The following is a 16,079-nucleotide window of genomic DNA, read 5'->3' as shown; positions in this document are numbered from 1 at the left end:
AGATATAAAGAGGGAGAAATGCATGTTTGGGTCGAAAGGGGGTCTGGGGTCTGGAGAGGTTGAAGAGACCTGTCTCTGCCCCACAGCCGACTCTGGCCAGCCTGACTGGGCCACATCCTGGCCTTGGCTGACCTGAAACACAGTCCCACCCTCTCCTGTGGGTTGTGCCCCATAGCCTTGAGGACTTGGAGGGGTCTCTGCCCCTTCTCCCCTCTTCTTCCTCCCTCCTGCCTTAGGAAGAGATGACCCACTTTGCTCTCCTGACGCAAGAGGGAGGGGGCTGCTCTCCAAGGAAATCTCCCCCCACCTTGAGCCAAGGAACCCCTATTCCTCTAGCAGAGGATGCTATGGGGCTTGCCCAGCCCCACTCCATTCAGCTCAGCCATTCCCAAGGGGGTCCTTCCCTGAAATGGCAATTCCTCTTAAGCCATTGCTGCTGGGCTGAAGGTGGGCTGTGCTGTGGGGGGGGGGCTGGAAGCTACTTCTCTGTGAGGAGGTTTAGCTGCGCCCCCGGTTGACCTCCGTCTCCTGGATCGTGGCCAGCTTCCCTCTTTCATTTCCCTGAATGCTGAGCTGAGCTCCAGGCCTCCATGTGGGGGGAAGCGAAACTCCCCCCAGCGCCTTTCTGCAGCGTCTCCTCTGCTGCCAGAAACAAGGGGGCAGAAGGAGGGAGAGGTGGGGGAGGGAGGCACGTGCTATGGGCCCAGAAGTCCTGCTTCTGTCACCAGGGAGCAGGCTGCCTGGATCCTGCCCCTCCTGTCCAGGGACCCCCTTGCCCCCCTCCTCTTGGTCTGGTTCTTCCTCCAAGAGGCCTCCTTCCCAGCCTCAGGCAGGAGCTGCATGGACACCCAAATTACATTGGCACTGCCTGCAAGGAGAAATCTAGCACATCAGGCAGAAAGGCTGCAGGCCGAGCCGTTGCCCCAGTTTCCTGCTTGCAGGGAGGTTATTCTGCTTCTCCTTCACATTGGGGAGAGGGCAGCAAAAACATGAAGCTGCAGCTAGAGTGGAGCAGTCCTTTCTCCCTTTCTCCCATGGGAGCCGTTGTGGAATATAGATCTGAAGTTTACAGCCTCAGTGCCTCTGGGGGTCCACAAAACCCACATTTCTCACACCCAGTTTGTCCCCTGGCAGCCCATCCCTGAGCATCTTGTATTCCAAAGAGATTTTGACCCAGAGTTTCCTCCTCTCTCTCTCTCTCTCTCTCTCTCCAGCCAAGGTCCTTCTCTGTGGAAGTGACACCTCCACTCTTAAACTGAGCCTTTGCCCTCAGGTGTTGCTGCTCTTTTGTGCCCCCACCAGGAACTGGGCCAATGTGCAAATCCAGTTCTGGGATTGGAAGCTCATGTACAGATAACCTGCAACCGTGGGCGTAGCCATGATTGGTTTTTTTGGGGGGCAGGCCTTTTGTTAGGGGGCAGAACTTCAGTTTGCTTTGTATTTCAATTGATTTTTATTGATTGGATTCAAATGTCCAACCCTCCCCCCATGGCTGTGCCCATTCTTACAACCTATTTGACTGGTCCTTTTTTGAAGCATTTTTTTCCTTCAGAAAAACAAGATGCAGAGAATTCACACTATGGGGGGGGGCTGAGTGCTGGGGAAAAATTGCCTCCTTCCTCTTTGAAGCAAAATGCAAATGCTGTCACAATCTCACATCTTGCAAACGTTGTTGGTACCATATTTTTTGCTCCATAAGGCGCACCAGACCATAAGGTGCACCTAGGTTTTAGAGGGGGAAATCAAGAGAAAAAAAACTTATTTCCCCCCCAGCCCCAAAGAGCAAAGAAGAGCAAGACAGTGAGCGGGATCCATGCACTTGCTGTCTTGCCTTCTGCCATAGCCGTGGGCAGTCTAACCCGGCTGGAGGGGCTGCGCGCGGTTATGGCAATACCCCCACCTCCCGCAAAAGCCCACAGGAGCCACGCAGAGCTTGTGCGGCTCTTGGGGGCTTTTCCTGCCTGCCTCCCCCCTGCATTCGCTCCATATGACACACACACATTTCCCCTTACTTTTTAGGAGGGGAAAAGTGCGTTTTATGGAGCGAAAAATACGGTAATTAACATGAAGAGTCTGCCATTTGCAGTTTTGCATTTAAGCACAAAAATAGAAATCAGAGTATTGGATTTCACATTTTACATGGGATGATTATTGACAGTGGGGAGAAGACAGCCTCTTAACTCTCCCCCTGCCCCCCACCCCATAATTCTTTGAGGCGAGTCTTAAACCCAAAGCTGCTCCGACGAATGACTTGTTTTAAAAGTTCCTGTTTCGAGGGAACCCAAATGTCACAATCTCCACTTCTGCCTTGAAGCACAAAACAGGGTTGGGGGAGGGGTAAAGCAGAATTGCTGCTGCTGCTTGGGGGGGGGTCTATAGTGTTGTCGTTCTGGGGACTTTCCTGGAGGGGAGGCTGGATGGGAGCCAATCACAGGTCCCAACACTGCCTGGTCATCAGTTGCTGGGCAGGAAACGCGTTGCTCTTGCCAAACCCCTTAGAGTGCAGCACTTGCTGGTCCAGATGTGGAGAGTCAGCCCTGCAGCCTTGAGGGGCCTCCTGCTCCTTCTGCCGGCTGGGGCTCTGGCCTTCTGCCCCCAAGTCTTGCCCTGGTGGCACTCCTGCCCTGCCCCTCTGCCAAACTCTGCCTTCTGTCTCTCTGCATTAATTGACCCCCCCCCCCCGTAATTTGGATCCCCCTCATTTGAGATCCAGAAAAAGGTATGAGATTGCACAGCAAGCTGGGCCTTGTCTGTCGGCCTCTGTGATGTTCCTTCTCAAGGCTTGGCACCAGGAAGGACGCCTCTCCCAAACCCCACTCGGTGGTGTCATTTACCTTCTAGAGACACTTGCAAGGTCGGGGGGGGGGGGAGAAAGAACTGAACAACTCCTTGCATTAATTCATCTTAATGAGGCACACAAAAATCGGGGCAAGATAGGGAGGTACCAGAAAAGAGTGAATCCTTCTCTGAGGGTTTTAAGGCATGATCCAGGCAACACAGTCAACTCATGATGGAGGTCTGGCCAGGCTGACTGGGTCACATCCTGACCTTGCATGTCCTGAAACACACCCCTCTCTAGTGTGTTGTTGCCCCTGGAAGAAGACCTTCATTCATCCACCCCGAATTTGGAGGGGGGCTCTGCACATTTCCTCCCTCTTCCCCCACATCACACACTCCAGTCTCAGGAAGAGCAGGTGCTTTGATCTGGTGAGGCATTTCAGGACAGGGGGTGAGTTGTTTTGTTCCTCTCCTCTGTTCCCCCAGAGTGGGAATCCACGGGTCCTGTGGGACAATGGTTTGGGGCATCACACGACCCACAGCAGGCCTTGAAGACCAGAAGAGTCCTGCCCCAGCATCCTGTTCCCAGCAGGGGACAGACAGGCAGACCAGGGCAGAGGCAGGGAGGCACCAGCACTGGCTCTCCTGATCTCTTATCATCCCCCAGAATCTGGGCCTAGAGACACGAGGAGTCAGTGCAGCCACTCTGGTTGCAATGCTACCCATTTCCTCAATGGTTCACCTTTTCATTTTGAAATAATAAATATATCCAGAGCTTATAGGCAGAGAAAAAAGCACTAGAAACAAATCAACAAACTGTAAGATTTATTCATTGCTTCTGGAAATATGGGAGCACGTATGAAAAACAGCAGTTGGGCTGCACAGAAGCCATTGGGAAAGTTTTGCAGAAGAAGAAGGGATCTTTTCTTCCACACAGACAGATACAACCCTGCTTTATGTGGACGAGAAAGGTGTTTGGGGTCTCTTCACAGCTAAACTTCCCCAACAAACTGGATGAATCCTCTTTGGGATTAAGGAAACACCTGAGGGTTGTATTCCTGCAGTGCAATGCATGGAACTGAGTAAGGTGAATGGTTTTGGGTAAGTGGGGTGGAGATATGAATTTGTATGCCTGACCCTCTGTTGGCAGGGGGTCTCCTTGAGCGACGCAGATAAAAGGCGAGGCAAAGCAGGAAAACCCCACAAAAACTATCCAGACTCAACCATGGAGTTTGGGGGAGGATTGGCAGTCAAACCACAAGCCCCTCTGTCAGAGATGATTTAGCTGAGATTCCTGCACTGCAGGGGGCTGGACTAGATGACCCTTAGGGTCCCTTCCAACTCTACAATTCTATGATTCTATAAAATGCACGATTACTAGACAGCCAGAAGCAAAGGCACCAGGGAGTTTCAGAACCTGCATAGAGGGAGCTGTAAATGTTGAACCATGGCAAGACATTTAATGTGAGCAAAATGTATACTTTTCCTATTTACTTAAACAGTCTGAGATAAATTTCTTTCTTAAGAGGGAAACAGAAAAGGGAGAAAAGTGATGTAAGTCTGCCTAAGCATCTTTGGCTATCATAATTGTTCTTGAGAGTTAAACATATTATCTGAAAAGCTTCTAAGGATAATCTGCATACGGAGGAAGCAACTCCTTCCAGCTGATTCGTAGCAGAAGAGACTCTTGGCAAAGGAGATGAGCTGAGAGGGTTGAAGGAAGAGGCTGTCAGGAAAGGAATCCCCCATTATCTGAAAAGGAAGGAGAAGGGAGCTGGTGAGCTGGGAGTATGGAGGCTGAGCACCTTCTGGGCAGGATGAGGCCCACCCCACCCCTTTGCTGTGTATTCTGGGTTCCCTTGCATTTGTCTCTGAGCCCATGAAGGGAACCGGGTTCGACTCACATGAAGCCCCTGCGATCGTTCATCCTCATGGCCTTGAAGAAAAGGATGGTGCCAGCGATGATGCCCAGGATGCCAAAGGCCAAGCCCAGGGCACACAGCACGTTCTCCATCGTCTCCGGGATGGGAGAGGGCGCCTTGGAAACTGGGATGGAGAGAGAGAGGACAGGGCTAAGGGGGGACTCTGTTTCTCTGAGTGTGTTCAGCGGAAGAAAGGACCCAGGAGTCCTGACACACCCACCACACACCCCTTAATACACCCTTTTCAGTTAAACTGAGAAAAACTACCTCAAGGAACCCCCCAAAGGCAGCTGAGCAACTTATTGTCTCCTATGGGTAGAAGCAGGAGAATAAATTATGCAAAACTGCAAATGTACTTCACTTGCATAAATTACTCTGATCATCAGTACGTGTTTCTTATACGCCATGAATCTGGGTTTCTGAGTTCAAGCCCCGGAGAAAAGCCCCAATCCTGCCTGGTGCTTACCCCAGATCTTCTCCATCTTTCCCCCTGGGATGCCCCAGTGCTCTATTTGGCAGACGTAGATGTCTCCCTGCTGAGGGACGAAGGGGAGGTAGGAGAACTTGCGGAAAGTGTTGTCCACGCTGGGGTAGAAGTCTGTCTCCTCCACGCCCTTGGAGACCACCTCGTTGTTCTTCAGCCAGGTGACGTTCAGCACTGGGGGGGAGAACCTGTCCACAAAGCAGATGAGGACGTTGGGGTCCCCCACTTCCACGGCGTTTTCCGGGTACACCTTGGCCGTAGGAGCAACTGAGGAAGGAGATGGAGAAAGAAATGGGATTAACACCCATTTTAAGCAGTCTAGAAATGGAAAGCATAGCAATTAGCTGCTGTGAGTATTTCTGCACCGGGTGTTCAGGTTTGGCAATGCCTCTGAGCTTGTACAGAGTGCAATGCTGCCCCTCCCATCAGGCTTCCCTTCCCTGTCTCCGTCAGCCAAGGACTGGCTCCCTGGAGCAGAGTTCCCTCTGGGGAGGCAGAAAGGGGTCCTGAAGGGTCTTCCGTGTCAGAAGCCAAGAGACCACCCCCTGCCTGCCCCCCAGCTCTCTCCCCTGCCCCCCTCGCGTGTCCTACCGTTCAGGGCACGGGTGCGGTTGCTTCGCTTCATGAGCACCTCCATGTTGTTCTTCATGACGGCGATGTTGGCCAGGGCGCCCTGCACCTCGAAGCTGGTGAAGCGCTGGAAGTCCGGCAGCCTCCAGACGTTCTGCTTCTTCTCCCAGTCCACGTGCAGGATCTCCTCGTGGTCAAACTCCAGCAGGAACTCCCCGGACTTCTTCTCCGAAGGGAAGCTCTCCTGGAAGAAGTCCAGCTCCACCAGGGTGTCCTCCACTGCAGGGGAGGGAGAGAGAGGGGGAGGCTTTAGGACCCCGCAGCAGGATGAGGGAGAACCTGCCCCATTGCTAGGAATGGGGCCACCACCAAGAAGGCTCTCTAAGTAGATGGGGGGGGGCTTCATCTGCTCCCAAACACACACACATATGTCAGTTTTTAATTCCCTCATTTCCAAGCCCCCAAAAGGTGGTCCTGGGTGCACTTGAATGTGGGTGACTCTGGTAGAAAGTTGGAATAATCATTCAAGAGAACAATCCATGTCTCCATGTGCCTAGATCTCCACTTTCCTCCTTGCGCCAAAGTGAAACCAATAATAAATGCATTTCCTCTCTCAACCGTGGATCACCCACAGTCACCCCTTGAGTTGCTTCATGCCACAAATTAAAGCTTTGGGCTTATTTCTAAAAGAGATAAATCTCCTGGACACGCAGACGGAGCCATTGGCCACGCGCCTCTTTCCTTTCCTAAAGCGACTTCCTTCTGGAGTTCACTCACTCACTCATTCAAACTAAACCGCGTCTTCTGGGGAGTGAAGTCCCTTTGCGTCCGGCTGGGTTCCCTGCCAGGCAAGTGGCGATATGGGGGGCAGCCGAAGAGAGCAGGTTCTGGCCCCTTTTGTGCCAGGAGAGAGACCACTCTGTCTTCGGAGGCTATGGGGGGGGGGCTGATGCCTTTTGGGGGCGACCACTGGGGGCTTCCGTACCAGGCAGGTCTCTGTGGCAGCCAAGAGCACAGAGAGGAATAATAATTCTTGTTTTATTTCCCTTTCTCTCCTTGTAACAGGAAAGGTTAGGGGCACAGACTCCGATCTTCTAAGTTGGTGTGTGTAGGGGGAAATGCTGTTTTCACCCCGTTTTCCCCTCTCTCTTTTTTTTAGACCACCTTATTTGAGGGACCAAATCCTCCTTGCCCGTCATCCTCCCATTCCACGCACCTCCCAGCAGTCTTTCGTGGGGGGGGGGCGTCCACTTTCCTTCCTCCCCCCCCCATCCCTCCGTCTTCCCGGGCGCAGCTTCTGCACCTGTCGGGGGGAGGGGGCTTCTCCTCCCTTAGCCCAAGAGACCCCTCCTCCTTTGCCCACAAGCAACACCCAGGGGCGCAATCTTTCTCCCCCATTCCCCCCTAATCCCCCTCTAGGGACCCCTCCCCAGGCATCTCCCCCTCCCTCCCTCTGCGCCCCCCGACCTTTCAGGGCTCCGGCCCCCCTTGGCGGGGCGAGGAGGAGGGTCGCCCAGAGGCAGCAAAGGGCTCTTCCTCCTCCTCCTCCTCCTCTTCCTCCTCTGGGCTCCATCTCTGCCGCTCTTCCTGGGCCGAGGCGGGCGAGGGGCGATTCCAGCCCAAGTCTCCCTTGCCCCTTCCTCCTGGATGCTCGCCCTCCAAGGGGCTGTGGGGCGGGGGCGGCCAGGGGGCGGCTTTGGCGGAGCAGGAAAGTCCCTGCCAGCTCGGCCAATGAGAAGGCGCCCTGGCGATGACCAGCCTGTCTCCAGGTAAACCTTCCCCAGGCAGGAGACTCAGCCGGAGACGGAGCGAAAAGGGCAGCATTTGGGGTGTGGGGGGGCTGGATCTCCCCAAGAGGGGAGGGGTCTCCTCCAGGGAAGGGGCTGCGGGGGCTCCTCTCTGTCTCCCCCCTGTGTGTTTCTTCATGGGGCTCCTCAGACACCAGACACTTTCTTGCAAAGGGGAGCTGGGGGCTGGAGGGGGCTTTTATTGGGGGGAGGGGTCTCCTTATTGGGGGGCTGCCAGGTCTCCTCGGGATGCAGGCTGGGGGGGCGAAGAGGGGGAGCCCCTTCCCTCAGCAGACAGTTATTCCCCCCTTGAAACTTCCTTCATCTTTCCGGATACAGGAAGGAACGAAGGTTTAGCGGGTTAAAACGCAGCAGAAGAAAAGCGCATCTCCCTGTTTTGAGTCTGAAATTTCCCCTTTTGCTGCCAGAATAAAGTTTTGGATGGAACTGACAGATTCCTCTTAAGCTTTATATCCCCCCCCCCCAGGTTTTCTGGGGAAGATCTTGATTCACCCGCGACGCAGCAACAATGGAGACTCCAGAAGCAGCTGCGAAGGCGAAGAGGAACTTGCAGGTCTTTCGAGAGCAGAGAGAGCCCTTGATAACCCTCTTTCCAGGAGCTCCCTGCCTGGCGACCGATGACGCTGCCTCGCCTCGGAGGCGGATTGGACGCTCGCGGGGCGGGGCGGTGGGGTGGGCGGGGCTTGCAGGAGTTTCCCCCGGGGCTGAGCGGAGAAAGTCCCATTTGGGGGCGAAGAAGAGAGAAGGATGGGGGGCTCCGGCGCTGCGCCTTTGGCCTTTGGGGGGCTCCTGCTGGGGATGCTGGTGGTCTCCGCTTCGGAGGGGCTGGGCGTGGAGGCGCCTCCAGGTGAGCAAAGAGTCTGCAATGGGGGGAGAAGGAAGAGGAAACTCCGCTTAGCGGGACCCCCATCGGTGGGGCTCCTTTGAAGATCACTCCTGGATGGTCTTCCACGATCTTAGCAGGGAGTCCGTAAGTGACTGTGGAGGCCAATTCTGGATCCCCACGTCCTTCCACAGTGGGGACATTGGTTTCGGGGCGGGAGTTGATCCCTTGAGGGATTGCCAAGCGTCCCTTCCTCTTAGCATGTTTCTCCCTTTGTCCTGAGTTCGAGTGTCTTCAAAGCCCATGACACCTTCGGTAACGGCTGTTCTCCAATTGGAGTTCTTGCAGGACAGTGTTTCCCAATTGTCGGTGTTTATGCTACTTTTTTTAGATTTGCCTTGAGAGAATCTTTTAACCTCTTTTGTTGACCACCAGCATTACACTTTCCTTTTTAAAGTTAGGACTAGAGTAGTTACTTTGGAAGATGATAATCGGGCATCCGAAGAACATGGTTCAGTTCAGGGAAGTTGATGTTGCAGAATCCTTGCTTCCCACGGGGACTCTTTGCTTCTTCCAGGACATGGGGGGGGGGCAAAGGGGCAGGAGGGAAGGGGAAACACTCCCCCCTCTTAAAAAGAGCAGCTCAGGCTTCTGGGATTGGGGAGGAGAAAGCATTCATTTATTGCAATTAATTATATCCCACCTTTCAGGATTAAAATCCTACGCCAGCAGCTTACAAGTAACATTCAATTGAATTGTAATAAAACCACAGTATTCACACATTAAATAGTCTTCCTGCAGGACAGCTGATGGCAGGCAGCCCTAGGGGACTTTTGGGGGGCGGGGAGGGGGGAGCACAGCTGAATTTGGCCCTGAGCGCTTCTTCACCTGCTTCTCAAAATCATCCTCATCATTATTAGTCCATTTATCTCCCATCATTTCCAAGAGATCTCATAACCAATTCTTAACTCTATAAAGGACTCCACATAAAGATTAAATAAATATACCTTTCTTTTGCTCCTAACACAGGCATGGGCGTAGCCAGGATTTTTTTGGGGGAGGGGCAGGACTTTTGTTAGGAGGGGAACCTCAGTTTGCTATGTATTTTTATTGATGTTTATTGATATCATGGGGGGGGGGGGTAAACTGCCCCTCCCTGCCCATGCGCATGACACCGGCAGCAAAACTGGGGAAAAGGGGACCCTGAACTCCCCCCCCCCGCTCGCGGCAGGCCCCCTCTCCCAGTCTCCCGCCCCCCCGACCTCTGGGAGCTGAAATGGGTCCTGCATAGACAGGCGTCGCTTCCTGCGCTCTGGCAGGGAAAGCGAAAGTGAAACCGGGTCTACCCGGTAGAGGGGGTCTCGTTGGGGGGGGGGGGGGTTGCAGTGAAGCCTCCTTCAGAGCAGAGAAGCATCTCCCACCCTCCTCACTATCTCGTCCTTTTCTTGGTCTCTCTCCTAGCCCCAATATTTCCTCTTCCAGCCGGAGGGCAATAAAAGGGGGGAGGGGGGAGATAAGCATGGGCGTAGCCATGGGGGGGCAGGGAGCAGTTGCCCCCCTCAAATAAATGAGTAAATAAAAGCAGATAGGTCTGTTCTCTCTCCGACCCCCCCCCTAAGTCCTGGCTACGCCCATGGGGTCCAGGGTCTTGGAGGTTGTGGCTCCCTCTCCACAACGGCCTTCCTTCTGATTTCTCTTTCCTTCGGGGGGTTACAGATAGGTAGCCGTGTTGGTCTGCCATAGTCAAAACAAAAAACAAAAAATTCCTTCCAGTAGCACCTTAAAGACCAACTAAGTTAGTTCTTGGTATGAGCTTTCGTGTGCATGCACACTTCACTGTGTATCTGAAGAAGTGTGCATGCACACGAAAGCTCATACCAAGAACTAACTTAGTTGGTCTTTAAGGTGCTACTGGAAGGAGATTTTTTATTTTTCCTTCGGGGGGGTGAAGGGGGGGTCTCCCAGCTCAGCTTTCCCCCCCCCCCGCCATGGGATCACGTGACACGAGAGAGAGAATGGGAGACAGACAGACCGTCTCTCTCCTGCCCGGCGGGGGCAACTCTCCGCTACGGTGGGAGCTGCGCCCTTAAGGCAACCGGAAACCGGAAGTCTGCACCCCCCCAATTTCATTCTCCCCCCCCCCCCCAGAGCATTTCCTGTTCCAGCATAAGGCCGAGTGCCACTTCTCCAACGGGACGCAGCGGATCCACTACCTATCTAGGGACTTCTTCGACCGGCAGGAGCTCCTCTACTTCGACAGTGACCGAGGGAAGTTCGTGGCTGTGGCTGAACTGGCGGAGCCCGACGTCGAGAGAGCGAACCAGGACAAGAACGTCCTGCGGAGCTACATGGCCAACGTGGATCGCTTCTGCCGGGACAACTACGGGATCTTTGAGCCCTTCGCCCAGGCCCGGGGTGGTGAGTCCAGACTCGGGGGGGGCGTCATGGGAAACGGGCGCCTCGGAAGAACCCAAAATGGGGGGGCGTGGGGTGGACCCAGTGGCGTAGCGTGGGGGTGAAGGGGGGGCCGGCCGCACCAGGCGCAACATCTGGGGGTTAGGGTTAGGGGGCGCAAATCCACCGGTTAGGGGGCGCAAATCCACGGGTTAGGGGGCGCAAATTACTTGCCTTGCCCCAGGTGCTGACAACCCACGCTACGCCACTGGGTGGACCTGTGACTTTCTCCCCTCCCCTCCCACTTTTCAGAGAGATAAAGAGGCTTTTCCTGGTGCCCCACTCCGGAGGCAGAGGCAGGAGGCGTTTCTGTGTCCCTCGAAGCATCATGATCCATTTCGTGTATTGTAATATGGAGGGTGTCTGCCTTAGTTTAGTTATTTATTATTAATTAAATTCACCTCCCACCCTATACCTGTGGGTCTCTGGGCGGCTTGCAACACAAAATTGCAGTATTTACAACAACAACAACAATAATAAATAACAACAACAAATAACAACAACAACAACAATAGAAGTAATGATTTTTTTAAAATTATAATTATAATTATTTATTATTTATACTGCAACCATCTAGCTGGGTTTCCCTAGCCACTCTGGGCGGCTCCCAACAGAATTAAAAGCACAATAGAACATTAAAAACTTCCCTGAACTTCCTTTCCTGCCTGTGCTGTCTCTGGTTCTCCCTCTCCTCTCTCCACCCCCACAACGACCCAGGAGACTCAAGGCCCAGGGGGGATTTGAACCCAGGACACAGTCCAACGCTGGACTCCATTAGAGTGGGGGGCTGCAGGGGGGGGGGCAGAGAGAGCGCATTTCAAGCAGAAATCCTGAACATTATTAAAGTGCAAAATGATGTTATTTGGACATCACTCAATTATTAATTATGGCACCTTAGCATGTCGTTTCCTGCACACCTGACATGGATTCAGGTTGGGCTGTCATATGTCCAGGTTTCCCTGGGAATCGGGGTGTTTAAATCGGGGGGGGGGGTTAGAAATTAACCCCATAATCTCAAAATCACATACATTCAGGATTAAATAATAATTATTATAAACACAGTCCATTTCCTTCCCACCCACTCATTACTATTTTCAGCCACCAGGCTCCCCTCCAGCTCCCCCCCCCCATTCTCCAGGGATCACCCCTAAATCAAAAGTATATTGAAAGGAAAATTAGTATAATCACGGGGGGGGGGCTGTGGATTTGCACAACATCTGCTCTATATCACACACAAATTGATGTGCTGTTTTTCAGTTGGAGTGAAGGGCCCATAAATAAATTGGTGATTCTCTCTCTTTTAGAAGATTTTAGAATTTTGTACTATTTTATTGTTGTTGCTTTTTTAAAATAATATTTATTACTTTTCCTACAATTTAAACATTACAAAAAAAGAAAAATAAACAATACAATACAAAACAAAAACAATACATAACACTAAGCTAACAAAAACAATTAAACTAGCAAAACAAAACAAAAACAATTTAAAACACATCAAATAGTTTCAATATCTCATCTTTCATTCACATATAAGATATAAGTACTATTTTATTGTTGTTAGCCGCCCTGAGCCCAGCTTCGGCTGGGGAGGGCGGGATATAAATAAAATTTATTATTATTATTATTATTATTATTATTATTATTATTATTATTATTATCATTTCTCTCTCTCTCTCTCTCTCTCTCTCTCTCTCTCTCTCACACACACACACACACACACACACACACACACACACAGATATCTGACAGGTGAAGCTTTCCCAAAGTGAACAGGGGAAGCTTTCCCAATAATTCCATTTCCACGGGAGAAAATGTCGTAACCTGTTGAATTTCTGCCTTCCACTCAGCTCTAAAAGGCACAAGAACCGCAGCTGTTCTTGTGCAATTCCCATCATCCCTAGCGAGCAGGATCAATGGTCAGGGAGGACGGGAATTGTAGTCCAGAAAGAGTTGGCAACCCAAGTTTAGGAAACACTGAGGAGACCATTGTGCTGTAAGTGAAGGATACTGTGCAGTGAATTCTGAAGATCATCCTGTTTGCTAGGAAAAAAGGAATAGAGTCTCTTGGAAATTGGACGTTCCTGCTCCAGGTCCCTCCCTACCTAAACCTCTGACCTTCCTCCCACATCTCCCTTGCCTCCCTCCCACAGTCCAGCCCAAGGTGAAGATCACCCCCACAGACAACGTTGACTCTTCCCCACACAACACTCTGCTGATTTGCACCGTCAACCGCTTCTTCCCTGCGGGGATCGAGATCAAGTGGTTCAGGAACGGGAAGGAGGAGCCCAAAGTCTGGACCACGGACCTCATCCGGAACGGGGACTGGACCTTCCATATTGAGGTGATGCTGGAGACTAAGCCAAAACGTGGAGACGTCTACACCTGCCAGGTGGAGCACGCCAGCTTCGAAGGTCCCGTCACGGTGAAATGGGGTAGGACGCCTTCCTACTGGGAGTGGGGGGCACTCCTGGGGGGCTAGATGGGTTGCTCCCCCCTCAGGGGGCTGATCCCAGGCCTGCCTTTCCTCACGCTGGGCTTTTTCTTTCTTCAGAGCCACAGTCGGACTCTGCCAGGAGCAAGATGTGGACGGGGATTGTGGGGACTGTGCTGGGGCTGGTCTTTGGGGCCACTGGACTCGCCCTTTACCTGAAGAACAAGAAAGGTGAGGGTGGGGTGCCAGGGGGAGAGGGAGGGTTGGGTGTGGGGCTGGAGTGGGCTCCAGGCTTCCCTCCTCTTCTTAGGCAGAGGCTATGGAGAGGGTTCTGTTCCTTCTCCACTCCTAGGAGGTCCCTCTTGGTGTCTCCAATGGAGCCTCAGCTCTTATGAAGATGGTCTGAGGTTTAAATCTCTAGATTAAGACCTAAACCTCCTGTTCAACATATGAGGGAGAAATTCAAAAGCATCTCTGGCTCTGAAGCCTTTGAGCAGAGTAAGGACACAGATGTTTTGCAGCTTCCTGGTCCCAGCAGTAGTAATTCATCTGAAGGCAGCCCTGTTTAGGGAAGCTTTTAATGTTTGATGCATTACTGTCTTTTAATATTTTGTTGGAAGCTGCCCAGAGTGGCTGGGGAAGCCCAGCTAGATGGGCGCGGTATAAATAATAAATTATTATTATTATTATTATTATTATTATTATTATTATTATTATTCAAAGGCTCTCTCTCCCTCCTGAGCGAAGGGCCTTTGAGACACTTAGTCAGGAGGGGGAATTCATCTCCCTTGGGTCTTTTCGCTGTTTGTGTGTTTGAAATAAATCCCCGAATCAACAACTGGGCAATGCAGAGCCCCCCAAAAAGAGGCAGCCGAAGGAATATGGGGTGGGGGTTGTGGGGTGGGGGCATAGGGTAATGGGGAAGAGGTTAGTTGGCAAGATGTTCCCCAGGGTTATTTCTGTATTGGGAAGGAAATCTTTATGTCTAGCAAAGACTCTTCTTTCACCCCTCATACTGCATAGGACAGAACGAGGGGGGGGGGGAGTTCCTAGCTATGCCTGGAGTGTGTTATCTTGATCTGGGGGTGGGGGTTGGCGTATTCCCAGAAAAGCTATTTCAGGGGATATCTGGTGCTGACTGAATCTTTCTATTCTTTTCTCTCTCTCTCTCCCAGGGCAAGCTGTTCCTCAGCCTGCAGGTAACTTTCCTCTCTGCTCTTCCATCCTCCTCCTCCTCCCCCAACCCCCTTCTCCTGGCTGCTTGGTGAGCCCCCGCCATGGCTTCCTTGTAGAACAGAGGGGAGGGGCTTTCTATGGATAAATCCATCCCCTGATGCACACACTCCAATATCATGTCCTGGAAGGGGGTCTCCAGGGGAATGTCCCACCTGGGAGACAGTCAAGCAGAGACCATGAAGAGAGCAGGGCTGGCATTTGGCCACATTTGGTCCAGGGTCCGTGGTTCCCCATTTCCCCATTTCTGATCTTGACAGATCTCCTTGGTCTCTTCTGAAGCTCCTCTTCTCCACTGCCAAAGCCAGCCAAGTCTCCCTCCCTCTGTCTCCTTCCCTCCTCAGAGCCCCCCCTGCCAGGCCCATAACTGGCGGCGATGGGAATTGTAGTTCACAATCTCTGATGGCCGCTCTATGGAGTGTCCCCCCAATCTTGCCAGGGATTCTTGACCCCTTTCTCCCCGTTCCTCACCCCACAGTGATGGGCTTGTCTCTCTCTTCTCTGCCTGCAGGACTCATCAGATAGACTTCGCTGCTCCATCAGGATCCTGGGATGTGGAGAAGCTCTGTTCTTCCTGCCAGTTGCCCTCTGTCCATGCTCAGAGGTGGAAACCTCCTTGGAAGGTGGATGGAAGGAGTCACAGACCAAGAACGACAGTGTCCCCCCTCCGTCCCCCCTCTGTTGCTTGCTTGTCATTTGGGGAAAGTTTCTTTTTCTGTTTCCCTTTCCGCTTGTTGATTGCAAGTTATCTCAACCTGATTCCTTCTTTGCATCTCTCTGCTAGAGAATTTGTGCCTTGAATCTCCCTGGAGGAGCCTGAGCTGTCCCTGAAAACAACCATGAATCTGGTCAGACTGCCAGGACTGGTCCTTCAAGCCCTGATGGGGACCCTGATCCTTGAGATTCCTCATTGCAGGAGGTTGGGCTAGATGACCCTTGGGGTCTCTTCTCTACCATTCCATAAAATGGTGGATGGCCAGATATATTTCTTCCCACAGCCCTGTGACACGGAGGATGAGTCCCGTTTTCAGAGAGAGTCCCTGCTCCCCACCCTCACCCTTCTGGCTTTATCTCCTCAGGGGGAGTAGTTTGTTAATTTCTCTGTAAATATCCTGCTCTTTTGTGATCTTAAGGATCAGCCCTCTGACTGGGATCCTCACCTGACCCACTTCAAGGCAGATTCCACAGCCTTGAGAGTATTTCCTCTGAGTTACATCAATGAAGATTTTCTTCAGCTTCCCTCTGTGGTCCTTCAACTATTTTATTTCTTTTAGATGTCAACATTCAAGGAGCGCCACACTTGACAATCCTGGGTGTAAGAAAAAGGGTTGATCTGCCCCATTTCCACACAACTTCCACACCTGAAGGAAGGTGACCTTCAGTCATACCTCCAACATTCCCCACCTTTGGGTTATTGACTTCTTTAAGGCCTTTTAATGTAACCATTCAACACCCCAAGGTGGTTTACCACACAAACATCCTAATAAAAGCAAGAAAAGTCTGTTTCAATCCAGTCTGTGGTCAGCCATCAAAGGGGAACTGATTTGGGAGCCATTTTTCCATGAGAAAACCCTCC

At 52.1% G+C, this 16,079-nt stretch overlaps 2 protein-coding genes and 1 pseudogene across 3 annotated transcripts in view; 1 reads left to right on the top strand and 2 right to left on the bottom strand.

Moving 5' to 3' along the window:
• Positions 1-3,586: 3,586 nt before the first annotated feature.
• LOC308581088 (mamu class II histocompatibility antigen, DR alpha chain-like) lies at positions 3,587-7,437 on the bottom strand. Its single transcript, XM_081183558.1, has 5 exons — positions 7,222-7,437; positions 5,776-6,033; positions 5,167-5,451; positions 4,683-4,824; positions 3,587-4,530 (listed from the first exon to the last, which is right to left on the bottom strand). The coding sequence occupies exons 1-5, from the start codon at positions 7,325-7,327 to the stop codon at positions 4,527-4,529; spliced, it is 795 nt and encodes a 264-aa protein (XP_081039684.1). The 5' UTR covers positions 7,328-7,437; the 3' UTR covers positions 3,587-4,526.
• The window catches only part of LOC308581090 (mamu class II histocompatibility antigen, DR alpha chain-like), a 44,113-nt gene continuing 31,620 nt past the window's right edge, over positions 3,587-16,079 (bottom strand). Inside the window, exon 6 of the mRNA XM_081183560.1 lies at positions 3,587-4,391. The gene's annotated coding sequence lies outside the window, so the exon portion shown is untranslated. The remainder of the gene's footprint in view (positions 4,392-16,079) is intronic.
• Positions 8,180-16,012, top strand: LOC308581043 (H-2 class II histocompatibility antigen, E-S beta chain-like; annotated as a pseudogene). The gene is made up of 6 exons (XR_014013355.1): positions 8,180-8,409; positions 10,534-10,803; positions 12,990-13,271; positions 13,391-13,501; positions 14,446-14,469; positions 15,015-16,012. The product of XR_014013355.1 is annotated as an H-2 class II histocompatibility antigen, E-S beta chain-like (transcript).

The sequence above is a fragment of the Podarcis bocagei genome (assembly GCF_964188305.1).
Source record: "Podarcis bocagei genome assembly, chromosome: 2".
Lineage (NCBI taxonomy): Eukaryota > Metazoa > Chordata > Lepidosauria > Squamata > Lacertidae > Podarcis > Podarcis bocagei.
Note: the sequence above shows the minus strand (reverse complement) of the source record. Positions and strands in the feature narration are given on the sequence as shown.

What these genes read in the sequence shown, in the direction of transcription:
- LOC308581088 (XM_081183558.1), bottom strand. Translation starts at nt 7,327, where the DNA reads ATGGAGCCCAGAGGAGGAAGAGGAGGAGGAGGAGGAGGAAGAGCCCTT. An exon ending in GGGGGCCGGAGCCCTGAAAG is followed by an intron (nt 6,034 to 7,221) that starts GTCGGGGGGCGC and finishes CCTCCCCTGCAG; the next exon opens with TGGAGGACACCCTGGTGGAG. An exon ending in AAAGATGGAGAAGATCTGGG is followed by an intron (nt 4,825 to 5,166) that starts GTAAGCACCAGG and finishes TCTCCATCCCAG; the next exon opens with TTTCCAAGGCGCCCTCTCCC.